The sequence below is a fragment of the Macrobrachium nipponense genome, chromosome 40 (assembly GCF_015104395.2).
Source record: "Macrobrachium nipponense isolate FS-2020 chromosome 40, ASM1510439v2, whole genome shotgun sequence".
Classification (NCBI taxonomy): Eukaryota; Metazoa; Arthropoda; class Malacostraca; order Decapoda; family Palaemonidae; genus Macrobrachium; species Macrobrachium nipponense.
The window spans coordinates 44,468,030-44,492,912 of NC_061101.1; the positions used below are offsets into that span (position 1 = coordinate 44,468,030).

At 39.1% G+C, this 24,883-nt stretch overlaps 1 protein-coding gene across 1 annotated transcript in view; it reads left to right on the forward strand.

The window, feature by feature from the left end:
- The first annotated feature begins 17,842 nt into the window (after positions 1 to 17,842).
- The window catches only part of LOC135212229 (trypsin-5-like), a 25,176-nt gene continuing 18,135 nt past the window's right edge, over positions 17,843 to 24,883 (forward strand). Inside the window, exon 1 of the mRNA XM_064245670.1 lies at positions 17,843 to 18,023. Coding sequence (XP_064101740.1) covers positions 17,975 to 18,023 — 49 coding nt within the window. The 5' untranslated portion in view covers positions 17,843 to 17,974. The remainder of the gene's footprint in view (positions 18,024 to 24,883) is intronic.

Below are 24,883 nucleotides of genomic sequence, written 5' to 3' on the forward strand. Positions count from 1 at the left end.
TGCTAACAGGTAAGGAACCAAGATGTCAATCATCTGCATGTAATTTGTGTCCTAAAAATCCTTCTATTTTGCCCCTTCCCACCTCCAATGGTGGGATTCAGCTATATGTATATATATATCTGACAGGTAAGTTTCATGAACAAAATGTTATTGTCATGATACAATAAAGTTTGTTCATACTTACCTGGCAGATATATATAATTAAGTACCCACCCACCTCCCCTCAGGGGACAGTGGTATGAAAAATCTGAATAGAAAATGGGAATGGTTCCTGATATCCGCCTCCCAGCGGCGGGAATGGGTACTAACCACCTGGCCGCCCACTGCGTGTGCCAGGAGTTTTGAAATTCTGTCGGACTTCGGAGAATACAGCTATTGCATCATGACAATAACATTTTTATCCTTACTGCCATCACAACTGAAACTCCACAGTGCTTATTTGATTGTAATTATATATTTTGTTCATGAATCTTACCTGCCAGATATATATATAGCTGTATTCTCCGAAGTCCGACAGAATTTCAAAACTCCCGGCACACTCAGTGGTCGGTCAGGTGGTAGTACCCATTCCCGCCGCTGGGAGGCGGGCGTCAGGAACCATTCCCATTTTCTGTCAGAAATTCTCTGTCGCCGGTGCAGCCAACACGTGTTTTCTGCACCTCCGTCATTGGATTTTGGAACACTTTTGGTCACTTAACCCTCTTATGCCGGAGCGGTAAATAAAAAATTGTCTCCCGTGTGCCGAAGGGGTTTCGGAGTGAGTGCGGAAGCGGAAAAAATATTTTTTTCAAAAAATCACAGCGCACTTAGTTTTAAAGATTAAGAGTTCATTTTTGGCTCCTTTTTTTGTCATTGCCTGAAGTTTAGCATGCAACCATCAGAAATGAAAACAATTATCATTATCATATATAAATAATGCAATATATGATAGTGCAAAAACGAAATTTCATATATATTTGTATTCAAATCGTGCTGTGCGCAAAACGGTTAAAGGTAACAAGTTAATTTTTTTTCGTTGTAATGTACACTAAATTGCGATCATTTTGGTATATAACACATTGTAAAAAGTTAAAAGCAACACAGAGAAAATATTATCACAAAATAATGCATGAATTCGTAACGCGCGGACGTAAACAAATATTTTTTTCATAAATTCACCATAAATCTAAATATTGTCCTAGAGACTTCCAATTTCTTTAAAAATGAAGACAAATGATTGAATATTACTATACTGTAAGAGTATTAGCTTAAAATGGCAGTTTTCGACAATATCTGACGAGTTAAAGTTGACCGAATGTCGAATTCTTATATATATATATATATATATATATTATATGCAATTATTTCGAAAATAAGAAAAACTACAACCTTCAAATATTTTTCGTTTTATTCTAGATAAAATTGCGCACATTTTCATATATAAAACTATATGAAATGCCTAATATGAAACGGAGCAAATATTCCGAGAATGGGACGTACGTATTTCGGAGATTTGTGGCGGAGAATCCGCGCGCGGAGGGAATGAAAGATTTTTTTTTAAATTCACCATAAATCTAAATATTTTGCTAGAGACTTCGAATTTGTTTCAAGATGAAGATAAATGACTGAATATTACTAGACTGTAAGAGTTTTAGCTTACAATTGCGTTTTTCGACCATTTCGTAGTCAAGTTGACCGAACGTGGTTTTTTTTCTATTTATCGTGATTTATATGCAAATATTTCAAAAATGAGAAAAACCACAACCTTCAATTATTTTTTGTTGTATTCTACATGAAATTGCGCACATTTTCATATATAAAACTTTATGTAAAGGCTAATTTAAAATGGTGCAAACATTACCACAATCGCACGTATGATTTTTTCGGAAGAGTTACCGCGCGGACGTAAAGAAAATGTTATTTTTTTCATAAATTCACCATAAATCGAAATATTGTGCTAGAGACTTCCAATTTGTTGCAAAATGAAGGTAAATGCTTTAATATTACTAGAATATAAGCGTTTTAGCTTATAATTGCGTTTTTCGACCATTTCGGTAGTCTCAAAGTTGACCAAAGGTTGAAATTTTGGCAATTATCGTTATTTATATGAAAATATCGCAAAACTGATAAATGTTACAACCATGGGTTGTTTTTAGTTGTATTGTGCATGAAATTGCGCACATTTCCATATATAAAACTTTATATAACGGCTAATTTTAAAATGGTGCAAACATTACCACAATCGCATGTATGATTTTTTTTTGGAAGAGTTACCGCGCGGACGTAAGGAAAAAGTTTTTTCATAAATTCACCATAAATCGAAATATTGTGCTAGAGACTTCCAATTAGTTGCAAAATGAAGGTAAATGCTTGAATATTACTAGAATATAAGCATTTTAGCTTAAAATTGCGTTTTTCGACCATTTCGGTAGAGTCAAAGTTGACCAAAGGTTGAAATTTTGGCAATTATCGTTATTTATATGAAAATATCTCAAAACTGATAAAAGCTACAATCATGAGTATTTTATTGTTGTATTTTGCATAAAAATGCGCACATTTTCATATATAATACTTCATGTAACGGCTAATTTACAATGGTACAAAAATTATGTCAAAGTGATGAAATAATTTCCGAGATGTGTCACAGATACTTATTAGTGCGGGAAGAAAGAAATTCGCGCTTGCGCGCCTGCGTAACGATTGTAAACAAAACAACACCTTGATCCGTGAACTCCCAGCATCCCCCAAGGCGCGTGATTCAAAAGTTTTAGGCTGGTAGGCCTATAAGTATTTTTCCACGAATTTTAAAAAAAACTTTTGTAAGTCGACGTAAAATACGTCCAGTCGGCGTAAGAGGGTTAAGTATCCCGATTGATTTTTGGTTATTTGATTTGGATTGGTGGTTAGGCATATGCTAATTGTGGATTGGTTTTGAATTTGGCTTGATTTTTCCTTAAACTTAAGATGTCTGGATCTAGTTCGACTAGCGCCAGAGTATGTTGTGTGGAAGAATGCAAGGTGAGGCTACCGAAATCTTCAGTAGACCCTCATACAGTGTGCGCGAATTGTCAGAAACATGTTTGTATATTTGATGATCGCTGCAATGAATGTGAGAGTATGTCTGATTCTGCGTGGAAGGCGTATGAATCATATGTGTGTAAAATAGAAAGAGATAATGTGAAAGAGATAGGGCAAGGAGGAGTGTAACGCCAGTTACACATCCAGTGGAATTTATCCCTCCTAAACCTGTGATGCCTTCGGGCCCTACATTAGTGTCTGTGGAGGGTAATACCCTATCGATGATTCTTGAATCTTTGCGTAGCCTGGAATCAAAAGTGCAAGCATTAGAAGGTGTTAATAGTGCAGTGGTGTGTAGTGATAATGCTCCGAGTGTTGCGGAAGGGGGGTCAGACAACCGATCTGACGTTCCTTCGGCAAGACCTGGGGGCGCTTCCCAGGCTTCCAAAGTTCGTAAACGGATCTTAAGAGTGTTTTTCGTCATCAGAAACGTCCTCCCCGCGCAGCGGTTGGAGCTTTCGGAAGCGATTGCGCCCTTTGAAGAGGACAAAGACGCTAGATGTCGCAAAGCCGGCCGTCGCCTTTGATTCCTCAGAGGAGGACGCTGCACATCCGTTAGCCCCTTCTGTTTTGCGGTCGTCTCCAGAACAATTCGAAGACTCTCCACCGCAAAAGAGAGCAAAGGTGCAAGATGTCGCACAGGCGGCCGTCACCTTTGGTCTTAGGGAGGAGGACGCTTCACGTCCTTTTTCTTCTTCTGTGTTGCGATCGTCGCCGGAGAGGATGTCTTTTGACGACAATGCTTTTGAGCGCCCTGGTTGCGCTAAGGATATACCTGTGGCGGTCCATGTGAGAAGGAGGAGGGCTTCCCTCGCCCCTCGTCCTCTCACAGGATCAGCCTAAATCGAAGAAGATTGAGAATTTGCAACATCAAATTGCCTTATTGGTTGCAGAGAAAGAGGAAAAGTCACGTCACAGGAGGAAGGATGATAAGCTGCCAGTCAAGATCCAGGCAGTCTCCTTCTTCTCCTTCTCCTCGCCTCGCTCTTTCTCCTGTTACCTCGCCTTCGAGATTTCGTGCACGAAGGTCTGCAGAGCACGACGTTAAGGCGGCAGCGAGACTTGACGCCAGGCCTGACGCTCGGCTGGATGCCAAGCGTGACGCTCGTCAGGACGTTCGGCTGGACGCCCGGCTTGACGCCAGGCATGGCGCGCAGCTGGACGCACGATGTAATGTTTTTTCAGACATTCGCCGAGATTCAGAGGATAGTAATGAATCTCAAGAAGGAGACTTGTCGGAGGAATTAACTGAAGTACAATCATCAACAGTATCTTCAGATTACCAGGTTTTGGTTCAATTGCTTCGAACCTCCTTTGAAGAGAAGTTTAAACCTGAAGCCCCGCAGTCTCCTCCTTCACAATTGTTATCGTCGAAAACTATCAAGACTCCAGGATTGTTGAAGATGGTTACTTCATTATCAACAAAAAGGGCTTTTAAGAAAATGCAGAATTGGATGGAGTCAAGAAAAGCCCGAAACAAGAACACTTTCGGCCTACCTCCTTCAAGACTGACAGGCAAGGCAGGTCTTTGGTATGAGACAGGGGAGGAGATAGGTTTTAGAGCCCCCTCTTTGTCCCAAGGTGACTTCGCTACCTTGGTAGATGCACCAAAGAGATCCCTTTTGTCGACGGCGCAAGTACCCTGGACCCTTTCTGAAATGGACCATCATCTGAAGGGACTCTTCCGTACGATAGAAGTTTTCAACTTTTGGGATTGGTGTTTAGGGGTCTTGGATAACCGGTCGCGTAGTCCTGATTCGCTTAGCCTGGAGGAGCTGCCCAGCGTGCTTGCATGCATGGACAAGGCCGTCAGGGATGGTTCAGAGGAGTTGGCCTCGCACTTCTGCACTTCGATTTTGAAGAAGAGAGTGGCCTATTGTGGTTTTACTGCAAAGGCAGTCTCTCTCTCTCAAAAGGCAGAATTGCTGTATGCGCCTCTTTCGTGCCATCTTTTTCCCCAGGCTATGGTCAAAGATCTGGCTGTCAGTCTACAAGAGAAGGCTACCCAAGACCTCCTAGCTCAGTCTGCTAAACGTACGGTTGTTTCTTCTACGTCTGCACGGACGCAACTTTTCAAGAAGCAGAAACCCTTTCGAGGTGGAGTTTCCTCGAGAACATCTTCTCGAGGAAGTACACGTTCCAGAGGCAGAGTCTCGGCTAAGATCAGAGGTAAGAAATGAACCAGAGATCCTTCAGCCACCAGTAGGAGCCAGGCTTCGACTATTCTCAGAAGCTTGGATAGAGAGGAATGTGGACAGCTGGTTGCTCAACGTCATCAAGCGGGGGTACAAGATTCCTTTCTTGAAACCTCCCCCACTGTGCACGACACCCAAGGATTTATCCCCTATTTACCATCAAGAGAAGCAACAAATCCTTTTCGATATGCTCGAGCAGATGTTAGAAAAAAGAGCGGTGGAACAGGTCGTAGACCTGGAATCCCCAGGCTTCTACAACAGGATATTCCTGGTGCTGAAACAGTCAGGAGGTTGGCGACCAGTCTTAGATGTGAGCAGTCTGAATCGGTTCGTACAGAAGCAGAAATTCAAGATGGAGACACCTGAGTCAGTTCTTGGGACCTTAAGACCAAACGATTGGATGGTTTCATTATACCTCCAAGACGCGTATTTCCACGTCCCCATCCATCCTCAGTCGATGAAGTATCTTCGGTTTGTCCTAAAAGGGACAGTTTATCAATTCAGGGCGCTTTGCTTCGGATTGAGCACTGCCCCTATGATCTTCACGACTTTAATGAAGAACGTGGCGAGGTGGCTTCATCTTGCAAATATCAGTCTCTCTATGTACCTGGACGACTGGCTCATTCGTGCCTCCACTCAAACGCGGTGTCTGAAGGATCTTCAAACAACTTTATCGTTGAAGTCCCTGGGACTACTGATGAATTTCGAAAAGTCACATCTGATTCCAACCCAATCCATCCTGTATCTGGGGATTCAGATGGATTCAGTGGCTTTTCGAGCTTTTCCGTCCCAGGGACATCAGCAGCAATGCTTAGAAAAAGTGTCAGCCTTCCTAAGGAAAGATTCGTGCTCGGTGAGGGAATGGATGAGCCTGCTGGGGACCATTTCCTCGCTGGAAAAGTTTGTTTCCTTGGGGAGACTGCACCTCAGACCGCTACAATTTTTTCTCAAGGACAATTGGAAAGAAAACAAGAATCTGGATATGATCTTGAAAATTTCAGGAGAGGTAAAACATCACTTAAAATGGTGGCTAGATCCAGTGAAGTTGGCGGAGGGCGTGTCTCTCAAGCTTCAGAGCCCCGACCTAGTGTTGTTCTCCGACGCGTCCACCACGGGGTGGGGAGCAACATTAGGGGGGGAAGAAGTGTCAGGCACCTGGAGAGGGGAACAGGTGTCCTGGCACATAAACCTAAAGGAAATGGCAGCCATCTTTTTAGCTCTCCAGTTTTTCCAAGTAAAAGTCTCTCATCGAATAGTCCAAGTCAACTCAGACAACACCACAGCTCTGGCGTACTTGAAGAAGCAGGGAGGAACACAGTCTCGGTCCCTTTTTGCTCTGGCAAAGGAGATTTTGCTGTGGGTAAGGGCACTGGACATCACGATCCTTACAAGGTTCGTAGCAGGAGTAGAGAACGTCTGGGCAGATCTCCTCAGCAGACAAGGTCAACTTCTGCCAACCGAGTGGACTCTGCATCAGGAGGTATGCCAAGAGGTGTGGGGGTTATGGGGACGTCCGCTCGTGGACATCTTTGCGACGTCCAGAACGAAGAGGCTTCCACTGTACTGCTCCCCAGTACTCGACCCAGCGGCAGTGGCTATAGATGCATTTCTCTGGGATTGGCCGGGGATGGACTTGTACGCCTTTCCACCATTCAAGATCTTAGGGGGAAGTCTTGAGAAAGTTTGCGGTGTCGGAAGGGACGAGAATGACTTTGTTCGCCCCATTGTGGCCGGCGAGAGACTGGTTCACAAAGGTCATGGCCTTCGTAGTAGACTTCCCGAGGACGCTTCCAGTAAGGACAGATCTACTCAGACAGCCCCACTTCGAGAGATACCACAGAAACCTCTCCTCTCTGAGTCTGACTGCATTCAGACTATCCAAAAGTTGGCCAGAGCGAGAGGCTTTTCTAGGTCAGTGGCGAAAGCTATCGCCAGTGCAAGAAGAGCTTCATCCAACGCAGTGTACCAATCGAAGTGGGCAGTCTTCAGGAGTTGGTGCAAGAAGAACGGCATTTCCTCCACCACGACCTCTGTGAGCCAGATTGCTGACTTCCTTTTCTCAGCGAACAACAGAGACCTTCCCGATCTCTTGAGATCTTTCGAAACAACGAAGGTTCAACAACCCAGGTTGCTGTCTTGGAACTTGGATGTAGTTCTGAAGTTCCTCATGTCCAGTCCATTCGAACCTATGCATACGGCTTCCCTGAAGGATGTTACTAGAAAAGCTATCTTCCTGATTGCTCTGGCGACGGTGAAGAGAGTCAGCGAGGGGCAAGCGATTAGCAAGTACATGGGCTTTAAAGGTTATAACGCGGTCTGTTCCTTGAGCCCAACGTTCCTGGCAAAAAATGAAAACCCGGCCAACCCTTGGCCTAGGACCTTCGAAATTAAAGGGATGGCCGAAATCGTTGGTCGCAAGCCAGAGAGAGTTCTGTGCCCTGTCAGGACTCTCAAATTCTACCTAAAGAAGACGAAGGATTGTAGAGGTCTTTCTGATAACTTGTGGTGTTCGGTAAGAAAGCCAAATTTACCAATGTCAAAGAATGCTTTGGCTTTTTTCTTAAGGGATACCATCAAGGAAGCGCATTCATCCTGTCAAGACACTGATATGAAAATGTTGAAGGTGAATGCGCATGAAGTGAGGGCTTTTTCTATGTCGGTAGCCTTCCAAAAGAACATGGCACTCAGGGACATCTTGAATGCCACATTTTGTAGTAATTCAGTGTTTGCCTCTCACTACCTTCGGGAAGTGAGGACTACATACGAGAACTGTTACTCTTTGGGCCCATATGTCGCAGCAGGCACTATATTGGGGACAGAGAGTAGCACTCTTCCTATCATTTAGGAAATAATATGTTAGTTTGGACTTTTTAATTTTATTTCTTTTTATTTTTTATTTTTTATTTGTGTTATGTTTATATAGGTGTTTAGTTTGTTGTGGTCTTGGGTCGGCCGCCTTAGGCGGACTTCCCTCCATTAGCCTTGGTTATATGAAGTTTAACCAGATAGGTTAAGTCAGGTGGTAATGTTTTTGCTTCGCCCTCATAGTAGGGTAAAATGTTTTTGTCACATTGTGGTCACGTCCCCGTTGACAAATCATCTGGAGCGCACCAGCTACATAGGTCACGTCCTTGCTGGCACCTCCAGTGAAGCATTAACAGCATTTGGTGTCTAAACAACACCCATATGATCTGTCACATTGTGGTCACGCTCCCCGTGACAGTTCATTAGAGCGCACCAGCTACACAGGTCATGTCCTTGCTGGCACCTCTAGGAATGCATTACCCAAAATTGGAGGTCTTCAATGTAGGATCTAGTTGCTTTGTGGTCACGCCCCCGTTGACAGATCCTCTAGAACTCAACAGCGTCGCAGGTCACTTCCTTGCTGGAGTCTATTAAAGCAGAAGCAGACTTGGGTGACGGTACTCACGAAGTCAGCTATGCTAACAGGTAAGGAACCAAGATATCAATCATATAAATGGAATTGTTTCCCAAATCCGAGTCTGTCTCCCCCTTCCTCCAAAGGTGGGATTCAGCTATATATATATCTGGCAGGTAAGATTCATGAACAAAATGATATTGTTATGATACAGTAAAGTTTGTTCATACTTACCTGGCAGATATATATAATCAAAGTGCCCACCCACCTCCCCTTAGGAGACAGTGCCACTAGAAAATCTGAGAGAAAATGGGAATGGTTCCTGACGCCTGCCTCCCAGCGGCGGGAATGGGTACTACCACCTGGCTGACCACTGCGTGTGCCGGGAGTTTTGAAATTCTGTCGGACTTCGGAGAATACAGCTATTATATATATCTGCCAGGTAAGTATGAACAAACTTTATTGTATCATAACAATATCATGTTTTGGTCTTCATTCACTCCAAATTGCACTTGAACTACATTGCTGTTCCTGGTTCCTAAGTGCTCACTCCACAAACACAGTTACGGGCAGCACACGAGTACACAGTTTATGAGGTGCAAAGCTTTATTCCCTTAATTGTTTACTCTACTCATTATTTAGTTTAACTTAATTTGTTACTTCAAAATGTTTATTTAATTCATGTCTATTATCCCTTTTTTGCTTTTTTGCAACCAAATTAGCCCTGAAAAATTACAGATATTTTTGAAGCACATACGAGCAGACGACGGCAAAATGACTCATCGTTGCCAATCTAGTGGAGCTTCACACATATGCTGATGCATATACAAACTTTCCATGAATTCAAGTTTTCATAGTAATGCAATAATGATAAAATTGCTCTAATATGTATATACCACAAATAGATACAGCTATTTCACTTATTTCCCCGGTTTTGTGTAAGTCTTATACCCAGTTTGAGGGTAAACACATACCAATTGGCAACACTGATAAACAATTGAAGAGTGCAAAGAACGCCGTAGGTACCATTCACAAGCAAGACTGTTGATATTTGAGTCAGGAATCTAGTTACTTTTTCAACAATGAATATTTTCAAATTAATAATCATGAATATGTAAAATTATTTATGCAATTCATGACCTTATACTACTGTTTAACTATTTATTTAAATAATTATCCATTTCACGCTTCCTCTTCCTCCAAAACTTGTAAGTAGTACCTCGAGATATGAAAGGCTCTACTTACGAAAAACTCGAGATACGAAAGCCAATGCGAAACATTTTACTGCTCTACATACGAAAAGTTTTCAAGATACGAAAGGTTGTTGCTGTAAAGTCCCGAGATTCGCCCGGACCACCGAGAACAATTTTAAAACTCCCGTGCCGCCAACTGAGTAAACTCGCTACCATCCTCCTGCTCTCCTATTGGTCAGCATCTACCCCTTGTGCTTTAAGTATTCTATTGGTAAAAAGATGCTGTAAATTGAAAAACTTATTCATGCAATACATTTCATAAAAAAAACATTAGGTAAAGATAGAATAAAGAATAGAAATGAATGGTTATTATACTGTTTGGTAGTTTCAGTAGTTGAAGAGAGATAATGAAAATTTATGGCTTACTGTGTAAAGTGATTGCTTGTCGATCGTTCGATACTCGTAAGTGCTGGATGTAAACAGACGTTTGGAAGCTTTTTTTTGTTTGTTTATTATAGTTAATGGTTACTTAATAATTATTTGAAATGAGTACATGCAATACATTTAATAAAAAAATTGTGAATTAGATATCATAAAATATAAAATAAATCAAACTGCTATCATGGAAGCCAACAAATACATATTTTTTAGAATTCTTCTTCTTCTTCCTAGCTTAAACCCATTTTTATATGGGGTCGCCATTGCGAATGAGTCTTCTCCATCGATTTCTGTCTTGTGCCTCGTTCTCATTTATACCTTTCAATTCCATATCTTCCCTTACACAATCACGCCATCTCTTTCTTGGTCTTCCCTTCTTCCTTCTACCCCGCACTTCCATTTCCATCATATGTCTTCCAACATGACGTTCCTCCCTTTGTAATAGGTGTCCATACCATCGAAGCCTTCCTTCCTGTATTTTCTTCGATATTTCAGCTACCTTTGTAGATCCTCTTATATACCCATTTCTAATCCTATCTTCCCTTGTTACTCCCGACATCCATCTCAACATTCTCATTTCTGCTACATCCATCTTCTTCTCCTCTGTTTTCCTCATACTTGCCGTTTCTGTTTTAATATTATGTTACGTATATGTTTCATTATAGCTGTCAGTAACTCGGTATCTCCATTAAGTAAAAATAGAATAAAGGATAGAAATGAATGGTTATTATACTGTTTGTTAGTTTCATTAGTTGAAGAGAGATACTAACGAAAATTTATGGCTTACTGTGTCCTAGGAAAAGTGATTGCTTGGCGTTCGTTCGGTACTCGTAAGTGCTGAATGTAAACAATCGATTGGAAGGTTTTTTTTTTTTTTTTTTTTTTTTTTTGTTTGTGTACTATAGTTAATGATTAATTAATAATTATTTGAAATGAGTACATACTGATTATTTATACATTTTATTGGCATATTCTAAGCTTTTAGCTTCTTAGGTTTAGATGTCAGAATCATAGACTAGGCTACAGTAGCAACCACTAACATAGGCTAGGCTTATTGCTAAGGGACATATGCTGAAGTCCTAATATATGCAGTAAAAATGGGGTTTAACATTACATGCAGTTGAATATTACTCAGGTATGTACAGTATTTTGCCTTTCGAGTCATATTTCTTCCGTCGGATCGGCGTTGTAACCCTAGAACATGTGTTGTAGGCCTGGAAATATAATTTACTGGGGTGTTTTTGGAGGGCTTGGAACGGATTAGCCATTTTACATGTAAAATGTGGTCCAAGATACGAAAACCTCATGATACGAAGGGCGCCTCGGAACGGATTAATTTCGTATCACGAGGTACTACTGTATTAAACGTCGACATAAATTGTCTGTTGGGTGCCGATTGGACGTATGGTACGTCAATAAAAAAAAGTTTTTAAAAAAATTTGCGGAAAAATACTTATAGGCCTACCAGGCAAAAACTTGTGAATCACGCGCCTTGGGGGACGCTGGGAGCTCACGGATCAAGGCGTTGTTTTATTTACAATCGTTACACAGGCGCCCAAGCGCGAATTTGTTTCGTATCTCACTAAAAAGTATCGGTGACACATCTCGGAAATTATTTTGTCACTTCGACATAATTTTTGCACTATTTTAAATTAGCCGTTACATGGAGTATTGTATATGAAAATGTGTGCAATTTCATTTACAATACAACTAAAAACAACCCATGGTTGTAGCTTTTATCAGTTTTGAAATATTTTCATATAAATAACAATAAGTGCAAATTTCAACCTTTGGTCAACTTTGACTCTACCGAAATGGTCGAAAAACGCAATTGTTAGCTATAATTCTTATATTCTAGTAATATTCAATCATTTACCTTCATTTTGCAACAAATTGGAAGTCTCTAGCACAATATTTCGATTTATGGTGAATTTATGAAAAAAAAAAAAACATTTTCCTTACGTCCGCGCGGTAACTCTTCCGAAACAAATCAGAAATTTTTTCGTCCGATTGTCGTAATGTTTGCACCATTTTAAATTAGCTGTTACATAAAGTTTTATATACGAAAATGTGCGCAGTTTCATGTAGAATGCAATGAAAAATAATTGAAGGTTGTAGCTTTTCTCATTTTCGAAATATTTGCAATAAATCATGATTAATAGAAAAAAAACCACGTTCGGTCAACTTTGACTCTACCGAAATTGTTGAAAAACGCAATTGTAAGCTAAAACTCTTACAGTCTAGTAATATTCAGTCATTTATCTTAATTTTGAAACAAATTCGAATTCTCTAGCACAATATTTAGATTTATGGTGAATTTAAAAAAAAAAAACTTTCCTTCCCTCCGCGCGCGGATTCTTTGCTGCCAATCTCCGAAATGCGTACGTCGCATTCTCGTAATATTTGCTCCGTTTCATATTAGGCATTTCATAGAGTTTTATATATGAAAATGTGCGCAATTTCATGTAGAATACAACAAAATATAATTGAAGGTTGTAGCTTTTCTCATTTTTGAAATATTTGCATATAAAAAGAGATAAAAAAATTCGACATTCGGTCAACTTTAACACATCTGAAATGGTTGAAAACTGCAATTGTAAGCTAAAACTCTTACAGTTTAGTAATATTCAATCATTTATCTTCATTTTGAAACAAATTGGAAGTCTCTAGAACAATATTTCGATTTATGGTGAATTTTTGAAAATAAAAAAATTTACGTCCGCGCGTTACGAATTCATGCATTATTTTGTGATAATATTTTCTCTGTGTTGCTTTGATCGTTTTACAATGTGTTATATACCAAAATCATCGCAATTTAGTGTACAATACAACGAAAAAAATTAACCCTTTAGCTTTAACCGTTTTGCTCACAGCGCTATTTGAATACTATTATATATGAAATTTTGTTTTTGCGCTATCATATATTGCATTATTTATATGTGATAATGATATTTTTTTCATTTCTGATGGTTGCATACTAAACTTCAGGCAATGACAAAAAAAAGGAGCCAAAAATGAACTCTTAATCTTGTAAACTAAGTGTGCTGTGATTTTTTGAAAAAAATATTTTTTCCGCTTTGGCGCTCACTCTGAGACCCCCTCGGCATACGGGAGACGATTTTTATTATACCCCTTCGGCATTAAAGGGTTAATATACTATCAGGTCAACTTTTATAGCCTCTCAAAAGAATAAAAAAGACAGGAAATGCTTTCCACGACGAACGGAGTAAAGATTGTGCTGGTTAGCAATAGTCAGAAACAATATATTAAACACTTGTGAGGTCGGAAAGAAACAGAACTGAATACTAACTGATTTTCTACTTGGGCACAAGGTATACATGGCAGCGTGCGGATGGAAACGGAGTGCCCGATCCCGTCTCTCGCTACCCACACGTGGACATAGGAGAATTTGTATTTCTTGGCAGTTAATCAAATAACAATAGCAAAAGACATAATGGAGACACATTTATGAATTAAATATTGGCAGAAAGGCCAGGAAATTCTACATACAAATATATATATGTGGTTCTTGCTGATTTGCTAGATGAGATACGTAATCGTGATTAATGGGTAAAGTAGGTCTTTACAAGTACTCCCCCCTCCCTAAAGGCAATTGTTAATAATCAATAATGAATAATTAATAATTGTTAATAATCAACAATGAATCATTAATAATTGTTAATAATCAATAATGAATAATCAATAATGAATAATTGCAAGATTTGTACAATCGTCCTCATCGAAATCCGACAGTATCAGGAGACCTCGTAGTTCGTCCCAGGCGTCCTTGGGTGACGTCCCCCAGGGGCATGTTCATCAGGTTCAGGGCGCGTTGGGCTCTCTCTGGGATGGGCATGGAGTATTTCTCGATGAGATTTTTGTGAGGGTCTTCGTATTTGATTTTTTCCATCTGCGCATCTATCCAAGGGGTGATTTTGTTGAAAACCTCCTTCAGCAGCATCGTCATGATGGTGTCTGCTTTGGTTTCTTCGTCCGTGACTCTGGCTACACAGAAGTGCACGCTGGCCCACAGGAACCATGACGTGGTATTTTGCTGCGAGAACAGCGGCAGATTTATCGCCTGAGTAATCGCAGTTTTCGAAGGAGAGAGGCGGATGCTGAGGATCAGTGCATCCTTAGATCATCTCTCTACTTCAGCGTCTGACATTTCAACTCTCACACGCCAAAACACGAATTAAGCACCGTATTTAGTCCGTTAATGGTGTTTGGAGTTCATCGGAAGTCAAAACTATATGCCTGTGGTTCCATTAATGACTTTCTGAATACGGTTGACATGAATCATAAATGTCCAGGCCAAACCATTCGAACACGCCAGAACGCACCTCAGGAGGTATGCCATGATTAATCCATTAGCGGTGTGGGTTTTTTCCGAGGAAGGAGCTGTCAGAAGCCTAGACTTTGTCGTCGTATGGTTCCATTAAAGGATTCTGAAGGTAAGAAGAGTGGTCGTAGTGAGACCGTTAATGGCGAAGCCTAAACGGGTGTTTTCCGTCACTCCTTAGGTCACCAGTTGTGAGGTTGGAAAGAGACAGAACTGAGTACTAACTGATTTAATATGTTGTTGTTTGAGATTAAGCTAGCCTTGTGCCAGCACGGGCTCTTGCTCCTAGAGCAGCCCGTAGCAGAGATTTATTACCTGGGCACGAGGTATAAATAGCAGCGTGCGAACGGAAACGGAGTGCCCGACCCCGTTTCTTGCTACCTACACACGGACAGAAGAGAATTTGTTTCTTGGCAGTTAATCAAATAACAATAGCAAAAGACATAATGGACATACATTGATGAATTATGTATCGGAGAAAAGGCCAGGAAATTCTACATACAAATTTATACACGTGCTGCTTTGCTAGATGAGATAAATAATCGTGATTAATGGGTAAAGAATTTCTTTACGCACTTACCAAAGTCTCCGGGGGAGGTCAAGAAGATGGGTAAGGTAGATTAGAAGAAAGTCATTATGATAGGATAGAGGAAGAAAGTCATTAAAAAAAGAGGTAGGAGTCACTGGAGCAGTGCCTCATAAAAGAGTTAAGTTTGTCAACTAATGGCATTTCATGGGTAGGCAATATTACTTGATTATTTGTTCAACTTCATCCCATCAGAGGATTACACAACCTATGATTCTTTACAGCCCATTAATTGAACCGGGGTCTGGGTGTCTTCTGTATAGTAAGTGGTGACTTCGGCCTTTGAATGAACATGGAAAAATACTTGTACTGTTGGTTTCTAAAGAATGAAAGAATGGCAAAAAAATAAATGTAAACAAAGATGAAAACCTGTGTAAATAAATATAGATTAACAAACAGAAAACCATAGAAGTGGGTGCATAAAGTTTTGTGAAAGTACTCAGGATGTGTGTGTTAGGCAGAGGTCATTTGGGGGGGGGGGGGGTGGCAGGCTGGGGGCCAACTGTTCCCCCAAGACTGAAGTTGCCCCTCCCCAGGTCTTAAGTTGCCCCTCTCACCCACTAAACCCCAAGAAGTAACAGCATGTTTTCTTTTTAAATGTGCAATCATAAATATATGAAATTTCTCGGAAATATTACGTTTATTGATCCTTGTCTGTCTACTAGCTACCAGTGATGATGAGATAAACAAACAGTAGTGGGAGTCTATAATTTTTGCTGAAATACCTTGCTCATGTGGCTTCAAAAAACATATAGAATAGCTCAAAATAAAAGAAAATTAAAAAAGCTGATTAATATCACTTTGCTCGCCAAACTGCTTAAACAACCCCCACCTCACCATACAAAAATCTGAAATGACACCACTGGTGTTATGTACCTCGAAAGATAAGAAAAAAAGATCTGCCAAAGAATAAGGTAATTTAAAGTGATGTGCTGCCATAATGCTTCGCTGGCATGCTGAGTCAGCCTTCTATTTACAACAATACTGGCCACTTTATTCCTTGTAATCTGTTGGATAACATTCACACGGCCATCATTGCACTGTTATTCTCGATTTGTGGTCTTTGTTTACGTGGGCTGACGTCATTACACTCGCTCTTTACACAGCTCCAGTGACTACTGATTATTTCCTCTGGTCACAAACGCAGACAAAGGTATAAATTTTCAAAGCTTCTGTGACCTCCATTATACTGAAGTAGACAAACAAATATCAGTGCTACTCTGAACGATCTATGTAGACACGAATATACAATAATACCAGATATATAAAATATAATTTTTGAAACCCAAAAGGCACAAGATTGCGTTCCCAGCACCCAGAACCTTAACAGAATACAGAAAAGCCACCTAACGAAAGTCACATATCAAGCGAGGCCATCAGAATACAGAGGAGCAACGCATTTATGAAAGAGTTCAAATGGGGCTGTGGTGATCTCACACAATTGTACAGAAACACTGAGACAGCGGAGACAGAAGGGTCTCTCAGCACTTCTCTGTACCTCTCAACGAACGACATTTCGTGTCGATTTCCACGCTATTCCCAAGAAAAGTGACGAAAACGAACGTCGCAACTGAAATTTTCTACTGAAGCATCTAAAAGGACGGGTACTGTTAATTTCAATCATAACTAAGCGTATATGAGTTCGTGTTAATCCAAGCCCAGTTTCAAAACGCCATTTTAAGGTCAGACAAAAAAAGTTAAGAAAGATAATGAAATATGAGGTACACAAATACTATAAATGTAATTGATAATACAGAACTTGCATGATGTTTTTTATTATTGGTACAAAATTTAATATCCAAAGGATTTAGCATTGTGAAAGGAAGCCTATTTCTGCATAAATTTGATAACATGATCATGACTCCAAGAACAGCACCAAACTATTTCATTCTCTAGAAATTTGTTGACATCTTGAACGACACCGACAAAAACAACTGCGACATCAACACGAATTTCACAATGTTTATATATAAATAAATAAGACGTCGACTGGTGAGTTTACATTTGTTGTAGGCAATTCTTACCATCTTTTTAAATACCAAGGTTATTAAATAAACGTAATGCTGGATGTGATAAGTTTGCATATATTTATGTACACACAAAATATCAAAATGTTTCCATATATTTCTTATGTACACTCAAAATATTAAAAGAATGTAGTTGCTTGAAAAGTTATATTCCTGACTTTATGCTTACAATATGCAATGAAAATTGCAATTGTTGTAAAGACCATCGGTAGTAAAATATTAATATTTTTCAATTTAGAAAGATTTTGCTATAACATCAAAATAAAACTAAAAATACACCTGAAAAAGAGAAGCAGCGTCGCGTGTTTCCAGAACACCCAAGATTGCTACTCTGCAATCATACATGAAACCAGCTATTCGACAGCCATAGACTAAACAAACTGTAGTGTTTTGTGGGGTTATGGACTTCAAGATCATCTACCCATTGTATGCCCTTGCTAAACATAAGCTATACAAGGTGCTATATCAAATGAATGCAAGAAATATGCAATATTGTAACAGACAACACTGTTGAGTATAAACTACATCTAAGTCAATATGCTTTACTGCTTGATGATATAATGGGTACCTTACCTCCACAACTAAAACGGTATGCATGGCTAATCGTGTTAGCCTTTTCAGGTATGATGATCAAAGTAAGTCTGTTGAAAGGACGCATGCAAAAGAACAAAAAACCCTAGAGGTACTTTAAGAAGCAAATGAAGGAAAGTTTCACTCAGCTTGTACAACCGAGGAAAGATGTTGTAACCGACCTCCAATGCAACTTCGAAAGATATCAACTTTGAACAAAGAGAAACGACAGTCAGGTACGTAGCAGATGTAACAAGACACATGGCTTCATCACAGTCAAAACACTTCTTTATAGCTAAAATGAAGTACAATATACAAATACACAATATGCAAAATACTACGCAAGAAGATATGAGTCGAAAATCAGAGTCACACACTATTCATGTCAAGAATGCAGCATGACATTCACATAATATGAAATACACGGCTAGCAATGTGACTACATTATAACCAGCTTTTTTTCATTATCAGGCATGTTTCAAACACTTATCAAAAGGATATTTTAGAAATTAACACACTCAGAATATTCCTCGCGTCTCAACACTCCAGTCACCACAAAAAAAAAACAAGAGGGAGGGAGGTAAGGTTGTTACTTTATAGGCCTGCATTAGGTGAGTATTCTATAAGGAAAGTGAACAAGTTTATCAAATCTGGAAAGCCAAATCCTTTCTCTGTTTTAAGTTGTGATGGTGAAGGTTGCACTGCTTTTATTAGCTTGAACTTCTATAATGCCCTAATTTAATCGCATCACTCCGTAGACTTATCTGGTATACCGTTGTCACCCACTGCCAATCCAGGCTCTGAGTCAGCTGTAATCTTGTAGTATTTGTGATTTCTATGTTCAGTTACGAAAAGAACGGAACCTACATATTTACGTCACGGATCTTGCAACTTCACCGCAATGCAGTGAACTCTCTTTTAGCGCTATCATTTATAAGTCAATGATCTGTGAGCTAGAGAAGGTAGAATGTTTTATCGATAATCTTTGATACCATTATAGATTGAAATGCCCTTAATTTAATAGAAAACAGGAAAAAATGTAAAACAATATAGCCCATGTAACTCGAAAAATGTGCCATCTGCTATATTTTTAAAACCTAACACTATGACCTCAGAAATCAATTGGAGATTCAAGACAAATCTGTCAGGATTGAAACAGTCACTATTACTATTTTTTTTATACTCACATAACCCATAAGATGGAAAGAAATGTGACTGATTTATCTATTTGACATATATTTACATGAGTATGTATTTGTTCCTACAAAATAGAAACCATTCTTTACATAGGATTTAGCTTGTGAACGCGAGCTGGAACAACCATTCAAACTTACTGACAAGGGTAATTAAACTACCGATAGGTGGGGGAAACACTATCCAACTATTATTGCAGACCAATGGTCTGCAATCCACTTTGCTTTCAATTGCTGTCGAGTTAAGAGATCTTTCAGTACTCTCTGAACGACTATTGCCGTTGAAACTTTATGATTAAACATGAGTATTCCTTTTCCTGACGTTGGTTTTTTACTGTGCTTTTATGACAATAATCCATTCGTCAAATAAGACTTGTTACAATTAACTAAGATTGTTTTTTGGTTGCAGGCATGAATACTTTTTCTCATCAGATACATACCAGCTTCCTGGTAGTTGCACAACAGCTGTATCATTCTCCAATATACTTACTCATATGTTTACAAGTAGATTTAGCCACTTAGAAATTCTTTGATAGTGTGGTTTACCTTATTTGAGATAAGCCTGCTATTATAGCCTTATTGCTCTTATCTCTGTGCCTTAGTCTTTGTGATTTTCAACAACTCTGTGGATGAAGCAAGTTTTGACAGTGGTGAAGGAAAGGAAGGGTTGTGACATTCTCATTCCCGTCTTCATCATGTGCGTTGTTCTTCCTGAACCTTGCCTCTATACTGACTACGACTGCAAGTTTAGGGTGGAGAGAGTCTGCCCAATGTTAGATGGCTAATTAACCTTCTTCCTGCATGCCTTTCTCTTCTGTGTACGGAGGGGAATCTGGATCATGGACACTGATAGATTTTCTGGGCAGGCCTGTGCACTGAGTACCATTCACTTAAACGCGAGGTTCTCTTCATCTCATCCCTCTGTAAGCTTTCGAGTTAAATTCTCTTTCCTCTCACCAAGAGAAAGGAGTGCACCAGTCCTTTATGGTGATCATTCACTCCACATTTTCCTAGTCTACAGACCAGGTGTATGGGCAGCAAAAAATTTAGTGTTCTTTCTGCTTTCTGTGGTCACATGATTGTAGTAACAGGAAATCATTTCAGCCCTCCTCATCACAATCCTTCAGATTGCATAGAGAGGGGTTTCCGTGGCTCACTTGCACAGACCATTTACTTTTGTCACCCAACCTACAGGTTGGGTTGGGTTTGCCAACCGTCCATGAGTGTTCTTATCTTTCCCAGGTCGGGCAACTGGGGTGATAGGGAAAAACTTCAATTCTTCTCCAGAGATCTTTCAGAATTGCATGGAGAAGGGTTTGCTAGCCCTTTTTGGATTGGGTTTTCAGAGAGTGAGGAGCTAGTGTTTTCTGTCCTCCCATAGTCAAATAATATCTCTGGCTCTTCAGGACTATTAAAGAGGGGCTAGCACAAAGTGGTTGCATTGCTCAGGCACTATTGATGGGCCTAATCAGGTTGCTTGATAGTAAAGGGAATTATAGATCTTTCCATTGCCTTCTTACCTTCTATCAATACTTCAGAGTGGAGTAAGAAGAAGGCTACTATATTTTGGCTCTCCCCACAGGAGGTCTTGATAAGCTTCTTGCATTTGGTCCTTTTCTGGGTAAGAGAACTGATAGGGCTCAAGCTAACAGTACCGTGTGTGCCACTAATCCCGTGACTTATGCACATGTGTTACCATTATCCAGGTTCCTCCAGTACCCAATGCTGACTGATTCAGTCACGGCTCTTAGATTGCTGGTCTGGGACCCCTTCCTATCACCTGTGCTTCATACAAGGTGCTCATTCTACCCCCTCCCTTGTTTCCTTGGGAACGGGTCTGCAGTCCAGGAATGTGACAGGGTCCATGAATTCCCATCTTCCAGACCTAGTAAGAGTTGGTCCCCCCTTCTTTCCTTTCTTTCCCAATGAGGTTTTGTCTTCTAGAAGGTTTTGGCATGATCAGGAATAGCTCTCGCCAACAATTTCGTGAGATAGTACATTCTCCGTGACCCATGTATTAATTCTTAGCATGTGTTAACAACCGCTCATGGCCTTGCTTACCTGGTGGAGGCCCTTCCTCTGCTAAATAGAGTGGGTGCTAGGGACTGTTCACCCTTTCTCCCCAGCTTCTACAGAGGTTTCCAAGATGTGAGGCTTGGATAAAAAGTCCAGACAATTTTTTGAAAGTAATTGTTCCGAAACAATTTTTTGACAATTGTTCGGATAATAAGTTCGGATCGACAGTTGTTTAACTTAAAAACTGTTAGAACTAGTTTATATACTGCTATTTGGATTAACAATTGTTCGAACCAGCTTCCTATAATCATTTTTCACTATGAGAATGAAAAAAATAATTAGAATTGGAAGAAATTTATAAAAAATGGAAAAAATAAAATGGACACGAATTCATTTTCCAGATGACAGTGTCTCAAATAGTAAAACAAGGTTAAATTAAAGTGTTGATTTGTTGATTTTTTTAAAAAACAAAACATCTGCTAGTTTACTAGCTGAAATTATATGAAACGGCACACAAATAATCAATGACATTCTGAAACTTGAAGAATTTATCAGTAAGTGACTTCAAGCTCTCTGCAGACTTGTGATATTTCTTTTTACCTATATTGCTCTCAGTTCCATCTAATAACTTCTATATCAATTTCATTCAGTGCTTGCTCTCATCTCAGTGCTGATAAAAATTTCCAGATAAGGCAGTCCCTGGGTTACGACGGGGGTTCCGTTCTTAAGACGCTCCGTAACCCGAAAATCGTCGTAAGCCGGAACGACGTTCTTGAAAACATGTCCACAGGGAAAATTTCAATAATTTGCAATTTTTCTTAGGGCCGTATCTCTAAAATTATCACTTATTTACTTTTTTCATGTGCAACACTGTGTATTCACAAATTACTGTATATTTTCATTAAAATACAAGAGAGAGAGAGAGAGAGAGAGGAGTGAGAGAGAGAGAGAGAGATGAGAGAGAGAGAGAGAGAGAGAGAACTCCTTACGGTTTTCAATAGATTGAATGAACGTCTGTAGGCAACTTTTTCCCCCTCCCATAAATACATATATTTCTCCAGAGGAGAGAGAAAGAGAGGACTGTGCAATTATGTTTGTCTGTCTATCAATCAATTCTTTTGCTGAGAGCGAGAGAGATAAAAGGAAGAAATAGAAACACCAAATGTATGACAAGTATCTTGTGGAGAGAGAGAGAGAGAGAGAGTTGTCCTTACAGTATTTAAAAGAGAGAAATGGAATGATTATTGTATTTAAAATACTCAGATATGAATTTTGTACTTACAGTTAATAGTATTATTATTGGAAAATATTAATGATAAACTTATTACATACATGTCCATGAAAATGATCTCATCTCGGTGAGAGAGAGAGAGAGAGAGAGAGAGAGGGAGATTACATAAAATCATTAAATTCTTTGACCATTGTATGGCATTGTTAAGCTCCGAGTGTCACTGGAGTTGAGGTAGGGAAATTGATACAGAAAAAGACACAGGGAAGAATTTTCTTTTGAAATTAGTTATCGTATTATTACTACTTCTATTATTATTATTATTATTATTATTGAAAAATATAATAAACACGTGCATCTACCGTAAAAATTCTCTCATCTCGGTAAAAGAAAGAGGAATTATCCTTACAAGTGAAATGGAAAGGTCATTTTCATCTCTTTAAAAACATACGACCATTATGAATTTTGTAATTAAAGTTTTATTATTATATTATTATTATTATTATTATTATTATTATTATTATTATTGTTATTATTATTATTATTATTATTATTATTATTATTATTATTAAATAACTGAAATTATCAATAAAAATTTTACATACTAGTACCATAAAATTCTTTCATCTCGGTAAAGAAGAGATAGAGAGAGAGAGTGTTTATCTCTCTCTGTTCTCTCAAAAAATACTTATAACGCTTCCAGCGAAAGAGAGGGAGGAGTTACCACTATGACACATTATTATCTTGTGCAAAAGAGAGATGAGAGCGGAGAGAGAGAGAGAGAGCCGAGAGAGAGAGAGAGAGAGAGAGAGAGAGTAACCTTAATTAAAAGTGACATGGATAGATTAGTACATATTGTATTCTTTAAAATACTATCACATGAATTTTGTAATTACAGTTATTATTATTATTATTATTATTATTATTATTATTTGAAAGTATTAAAAACAAATAGTACAAGTACATAAAAAATCTCGAGTCTCAGTAAATGAGAGAGAGAGAGAGAGAGAGAGAGAGAGAGAGAGAGAGAGAGAGAGAGAGAGAGAGAGAGAGAGAGAGAGAGAGAGGGGGGGGTGGAAAATTCAGGACCACGTGATTGCAACACTGCAGCTCTTCCCCCTCGTGGCTGTCACAGAACTTCATATAGCTGACAGTTTTAGTACCTGGATCTCGAGAAAAGGTTACTGAGAGAAGGACTGGGATTTCCTTCATTCTTCCATAATTTTTTAAATATGAGCTAAAATCTTACTAATTCACTATGGTATTTTCTTTAATGAATTGATGTTATTGCTGTATAAATTATATATAATATTTGAAAATAGTAATCATTTATTCATATACAAAAACAAAAAACATACATCTTTGTAGTAGAGAGAGAGAGAGAGAGAGAGAGAGAGAGAGAGAGAGAGAGAGAGAGAGAGAGAGAGAGAGAATTATTATTTTTATTATGTGATATCATTTCAACTTATTAAACTTACTAATACAGTATTAATCAAAATTAATATTTGAAAATTAGTAAATCATTTTTGTATTATAAAAATGTATTTAGTCATGAAAATAAACATCAAAATACACTAATTAGTGATTATTTTCGTCGGAAAATACAGAGAGAGAGAGAGAGAGAGAGAGAGAGAGAGAGAGAGAGAGAGAGAGAGAGAGAGAGAGAGAGACTGTGCTAAACTATAAAGGATTCTTATCATAGTATGCGTTTTTTAAAAGCATCGTAAACTCGGAGCGTCGGAAGCGTCAGCGTCGTAACCTCGGAACAAGCGTCGTAACCCAGGGCGGATTTTTCAAAGAATATTTAAGAAAAAGCGTCGTAACCTCGGAACAAGCATCGTAACCCAGGGCAGATTTTTCAATGAATATTAAGAAAAAGCGTTGTAACCTCGGAACGTCGTAAGCCGTACCCGTCGTAACCCGGGGACCGCCTGTAGTTGGATGATAGTCAGAGACTTGTAGAAATGCTCAGTGCCATTCTTCAATAATGTCATTTGTCTTAAGCAAATCTTATACCCTTTTAAACTAGGACCACATCTAAATTTTAAACTTAGGCGGGTGATACGTATTCCTACGACCAGGTCGCATATTCCCTAGATGTGTACTGGTATTGCACCAGCCAATATCCAGCCAATCTTAGAGCTCGCCTTCGTTGTCACGTCACCTGCGGTGGGCGGAGTTGGCAGCCAGCATATCGAGTATCCCTATACACTATTTCTAATGAAAAATGAATATGCACATGTAAGCAAGCTTGGTAACACAAAACAATTATTTTATCTTTAATAATATATATTTATATACTTACAAGAAATTGTGGGACTACCTATGGGAAATCCTGTGTCTGTCAACTTTGCTACCATACGCAAGAGATTTGATGAACAGACATGGTTGTCGAGCATGCCAAAGGAATTGAACCCCTTTAAAAACATATCGTATATATTTTCCAGATATTTAAAAAAAAAGAAGTGTATATTGCACCATTCCGACTACCTTAATGTTCAATAGTAAAAAAATTTTGCAATGGAAAGAGTCAAACAGCTTACTTTTCTTGATTTATTTGTAGAAAAAACTCAGAATTAGGTATATCTATATCTAGAGAGCCCACCTTTACATGATTCAGCGTGGATTTCTTGAGCGCTTGTTATGAGAAATATAAGAC